Source organism: Papilio polytes, unplaced genomic scaffold, assembly GCF_000836215.1.
Source record: "Papilio polytes unplaced genomic scaffold, Ppol_1.0 DF823731.1, whole genome shotgun sequence".
Lineage (NCBI taxonomy): Eukaryota > Metazoa > Arthropoda > Insecta > Lepidoptera > Papilionidae > Papilio > Papilio polytes.
This window is the reverse complement of record NW_013525473.1, coordinates 4,922,568-4,927,872: the sequence shown is the minus strand read 5'-3', so window position 1 is coordinate 4,927,872 and position 5,305 is coordinate 4,922,568. Positions and strand designations below refer to the sequence as shown.

At 35.9% G+C, this 5,305-nt stretch overlaps 2 protein-coding genes across 2 annotated transcripts in view; both read right to left on the bottom strand.

Moving 5' to 3' along the window:
- Positions 1-644: 644 nt before the first annotated feature.
- LOC106103645 (histone-lysine N-methyltransferase 2D-like) lies at positions 645-4,940 on the bottom strand. Its single transcript, XM_013283448.1, has 9 exons — positions 4,847-4,940; positions 4,542-4,772; positions 4,154-4,288; positions 3,717-3,892; positions 3,131-3,386; positions 2,449-2,594; positions 2,020-2,144; positions 1,317-1,438; positions 645-981 (listed from the first exon to the last, which is right to left on the bottom strand). The coding sequence occupies exons 1-9, from the start codon at positions 4,938-4,940 to the stop codon at positions 662-664; spliced, it is 1,605 nt and encodes a 534-aa protein (XP_013138902.1). The 3' UTR covers positions 645-661.
- Positions 4,941-5,244: 304 nt separating this feature from the next.
- LOC106103510 (histone-lysine N-methyltransferase 2C-like) overlaps positions 5,245-5,305 on the bottom strand; it is a 9,441-nt gene continuing 9,380 nt past the window's right edge. The window contains exon 20 of the mRNA XM_013283288.1: positions 5,245-5,274. Within this exon, the coding sequence (XP_013138742.1) occupies positions 5,245-5,274 (30 nt within the window). The remainder of the gene's footprint in view (positions 5,275-5,305) is intronic.

Below are 5,305 nucleotides of genomic sequence, written 5' to 3'. Positions count from 1 at the left end.
TTCAAACTTTCCAATAAAACTGTATGTTCAATATTTAACACACATCCAAAAATACGTTCGCTTTTAAATGAAAATGATAGAAATAAATTATACAAAACAAGTCATATGACAATTGTTCTATTACATACAAAGATAAATAACAGTAGATTCTATCGCTTTGCACACAAAAAAATCCGTTTATAGCATAGTAAATTCAACAATTCTAACAATCTATGATTTTTATATATTATATTAAACTTCTCACTATAAAGATTTTATCTAGACATAGCTAAACAATATTTACAAGTTCATTTGAACTTCCACCAAAGCAATAGAATCCACAGACTGTCATCACTTCATAGTGTAGCAATTACCAACTATTCTATTCATATCAATGCATATTACCTTAAATAATCCATAACATTATGGAAAATGAATTCAACATAGGCAATATTCATTAAAATGTCTATAGCTTAAACTCATCAAAATATTTGTATGCAATTACTATGGTTTTCAATTATAATAAAATTATTATTAGCACATATCGGCATCCTTTACTTTTTTACTGTATAAACAGAGAGATAATATTTTTTTACACAAAGGGGGTAAATGACTAGGGAGAACACTGAGGTAACCATCTATGTGTCATTTCATGATATTTTTTTTAAATAGTTGTGTAAATTTAGTATTGCCAACAAATATTTCGCGTGAAAAAGCGTAGGTGAAGGCACACGTTGTAAACACAGTGGTAAGTGAGTTGGGTTAGCACACACATCTTACACACGGAAAGCGGACTTACTTGTTGTGCTTTCTTCATACGTATTGCGCTACGATTATCTCTTGCCCGTTGTAAGTAGGGCGCTTTCTGCTCGGAGGGCAACGCGCGCCACTTTTTAAGGATTTGCTTGCATCTGTCCACCCAGTTGGGGAACTCCGCCTTCCATTCTGGATGGTTAGTGTTCGCGTATAGAACCGCTGATATGGTTGCCGCTGAACCTAAACCTATAGATAAAAATTACAATTAATTACAAAGTAATACTTTACAAAACTTATTTTTTAATCTGGCGGTATCATGTCGAATTTTTGCAATTTTTGCAATATTCATTCAAGAGACTATAAGAGATTAACGAACAAAATTATTTACACGCTTGTCAGTAATAGGTTATCGCACATTAGACTGTCGCCTCTGGGTTTGACGATGTATTTGGATCAAAGTGGATAACGCGAAATAAGTGTCTGCACGACTATTTTTTTCATCATAGTAAAAATTTAAATTTGTGTTTGTTCGTAGTGTAAGTTATGTGTAGTGTGTAATGTATTGCAGTAAGTGCACTGACTCTCGTCGGCGCGCATCTTGTCTGCGCTGCGCTGGTTGTAGGAGGGCGGCGGCGCGGCGGGCTGCTCGCTCCACGCGCCCGACCCGCACTCCGAGAACAGCGGGCTCAGCGCGCTGCTGCTACTGTTAAAAACAATAACTGCTTAATACAACTTTTATGTCTAAAGCCTAATTAGGTAGCTCTAAACTACATATTTATCATCATCATCTTCCTCCTTATCCTACTCCAGTAGGGTCGGCGCAGCAGGTTTTTGTCCTCCACATAAATCTATCATATTTATGTCAGTCATTGCTCTCTTTTTGATCATGTTACCTTTCACGCAATCCATCCATCTCTTTCTATGTCTTATTGATTACAAATTTATGTTTAAAAATATTAATCCATACAGATAAATACAATTTGAAGTGCCTGTACTATTAAGAAGAAAATTAGTACTGCGTTCGAGGATTGGCGCAACACTAGATTATTGGCATATTAAGTCCCATCCCTATCTGAGATGTCAATGTCATTCAGATGTAGAAAGTCCCATCCCTATCTGGCATCTGTCAATGTCATTCAGACGTAGAATTAGCGCGCCAGTCTGACATGTTTAAGTAATTACATTGTTACAATTATACTAATTGTGTTACATAACATAGAACAAATGCAAAAACAAAAGTTACATTTAATTTGAATTCAAAAAAAAATAATCAGTGGTCGTTACCTGCTACCAAAGTCATTGTGATATGGCGAGGCGTAGTCCATGGGGCTCTGCAGCTGTTGCCGCTGCTGCGAGTACGGCGTGCTCGCCATTGAGTTCACGTACGATGCTGATGATTCCTGCGACTCCTGAAACAAACGCTTATTTTGAAATTACAAATGGCAACGAGACACACGGTGTTATATTACTAAAGTTTTAAATATTTTAAATCTTAACAAGATACAATAATTATTATTTATTTCAGATATGAAATTCATTATTTTTGTGTGAACTTACAAACTAGTATTAGAAAATTTACATATAGTTAAGTTTTTTTTTTAAAGTTCCATGAATCAAATTTCTTCTCCAGTCTGACATAAAAATATTGACAAATAAAAGTAAAAACAATGAGCCATATATTTTATCGCGGTATATCGTAGTTATAAAGTATACCTGTGAGTCATCAGTGAGCACTCCTTTGAATATTTCGTCGACATCATTGCCGTCCATGTCTGGCAGCGTAGCGTCCAGGTTGACGCCCAGCAGCGACAGCTCCTCCTTCGCCGATATCGTCGACCCTTGCGACGACCCACCAGTCTCTAAACTCACACAAAACACTACTGTTAGGAAGAAAAACCAGACAACACTAGAACGGCATGGACGTCCCGTCTATCTGACAGCTGTCAAAAGACGTATTGTTTTTTTCTGTTAATTACTTTGTTACAGATATATTAATGTCCTTTTCATTGAGATCCAGTCAATAGTTAAGGCTACAAACTCTCACAAACATAGATCCGTCTAAACTTTCGCATTAAAAATAAGTAAGGTAAGATACTAACAAATATATCAGAGAGTCTATTACGAATGTATGCGGGATTAACTCTTTCAGAAAATAAATCAAACATACATGAACATAGAAAATGACATAAACGATCAACTACAGTATGATAAGGATGTTGTAACATTTTTTATTAACAGAGAACACTAGGAAACTGTCATACTTTAGTGAAACTTACGCACATAGGGACAGATATCCTTCTCTATAGAAACAACACATTAGAGAAGACGGAACACGAAATTATTTAGTGTATAATATTTTTGGAAAGTATTTTTTTATAATTTTCAATGAACTTACCGCTACTAACAGTTTCAGTCTTAGTACTATGTACTGTAGGTATATTCTCCGTTGCAGGAGGAGGTGGCTGCTCAGCCTCGCTGGGCTGAGGGCCTAAGATTGCATTCTTGAGTGCTGTAGAATCCTCCGTATGCTTTAATTGACCATCTTCTGGGTGTTCCAGTTTTATTTTCGCTGTGCCATCTGAATTAATATTGCTTGATACATCTTCTTTCTCCTCTTTGGGTTTTAGAGAGTTCAATAAGTCGAGTTCCTCCTGGTGAAAAACGAATAATTAAAATGAGATAATAATTAAAATCACGATTTTTATTTAATTTTATTAAACACTAGCTGTTGCTCGCGACTTCGCCAGCACTGACTGATAACATAGATTTTTAACATTGAAAGAATTTTTGATATCGGCTAGTCTTTGAGTTATTTCAATACATACAAAAATGCAAACTATCTTTAAATTAGTATAGATGAAAGAATAAGTAATTTGTTAAAATGGTTTAAGAACATGTTCCCTACATTTTAAGAGGTAGAATTTTTAAATGGGTGCTACAATTAATTTTCTTAAAAAATTGTAAGTAAACATTTATCTTACCGTATTAAGTGCAATAACAAAGGATGTATCGTAATCGGTGTAGGCAGTGAGTGCTGCGAGGACATCCTCGCCCTCGCTATCAGAGTTGTCTATATCCAGCTTGAAGTCGCGCAGCTCGCGGTAGCCCTCCGGCGTGCCGCCGCGCACAGACCCGCCCGGACTCTCGGATGGATTGCCTAACAGAACACGTGTTACCATTTCATGTATGGATGGATATAAATGGGTAATTAAAGCATTAGAATATTTACCATTTTCTTCTAATCTCGTCAAGTTATGATAAAAGGAAAAACATTTTAGTGAAGGGGTGCTTCAAAGTACATTTAATATTGATTTAAAAGTAAAAAACATAAAGAATTACATTCTATTTGAAGGAAAAAATAAATAGAATACGGAATAGATAGATAAAATAATAAAAACGAATTAACAAAAATGATTACCAGTAGAGCTGACGGCGGGCTTAACGGGCTCGAGTAGATCCTTGCCGAAGAATGCTTCTTGCATGTAAGAGGGGAACTGTTCCATCAGCTTAGAGCGTGGCTTGCGGCGAGGTTTACGTTTGTTGCTGGGCGATTCTGTACAAAAATAACAAGTTCAATTTAACTATATTGCATATATTACTAATCTCAATGAATAGATGTTTGGTAGAAAGTATATCCAAAATCTCGAAGATAATATTTGTAATACACTCTTACATTTAGTGTATGTCTATGTGTGTCTGGAAGGAAATATAAGCCACCCATTTCTTTTTTAATTCCGCGCAGCGTCCTTTGTTTAATCTAGTTAAAAAAATATATTTGTAATTATGTATTTATATAATTTCCTTACCTCCTGACGCCTGTGTGCCGTCATCTTCATCGGCTTGCGCTTTGATGGTCGCCTGTCTCTGTCGCACCACGAAACCTCCAATGCCCAATTTGTTTAGGTTTCTCTGTCTTTTCCGTCTCAATACAGTGAGACCCGATTCTATAGAGTATACTGTGAACCCTTCAGGCGGAGGGCCGTCGCTCGCCACGTTCCAGAGCATACCTTCTTTGAAGTTTGTATTCGATGCTAATCCTAAAACAAAATAATAATCCATAGAATAAAATAATATCAAGAATTGTGTTAAAACTAGTTAATAGCGGACATACCGGGTTCATCTTTGACTTCAGCGGTGCTGTCGGGCTTGGAATCCTCGCCCAGCTCGTTGTCTGCATTCTGAACCACTGTTTCAATAGATGCCATTATTTCTAGTCCATAAAGCCAGCGACCAACAGAAAAATTTCAGTTAGACTTTAACCATCTTTTGATTAAAAACTTAATCATAAAATGATTTACAGCAAAATGCCAAAATTAAAGATTTCTTAAAAATATTTAACTGCTAAAAGATATGAAATGGAATTGTTTTTACTTTACATTACTTTACTTATTAAAAATGTATAATAGTATTTCATATGCCATAGTAAAAAATATAATAATTTGATTTATTGAATAGATTGAATCATGCAATAGAAGTTAAGGGGAGAGAAAACCAGCACGGCCTTCAGGGTCAAGCTGGAGGCCGCATCAGCTGAGCCTTCTTTTGGCCGAGAACTCATTATGTTTATAAG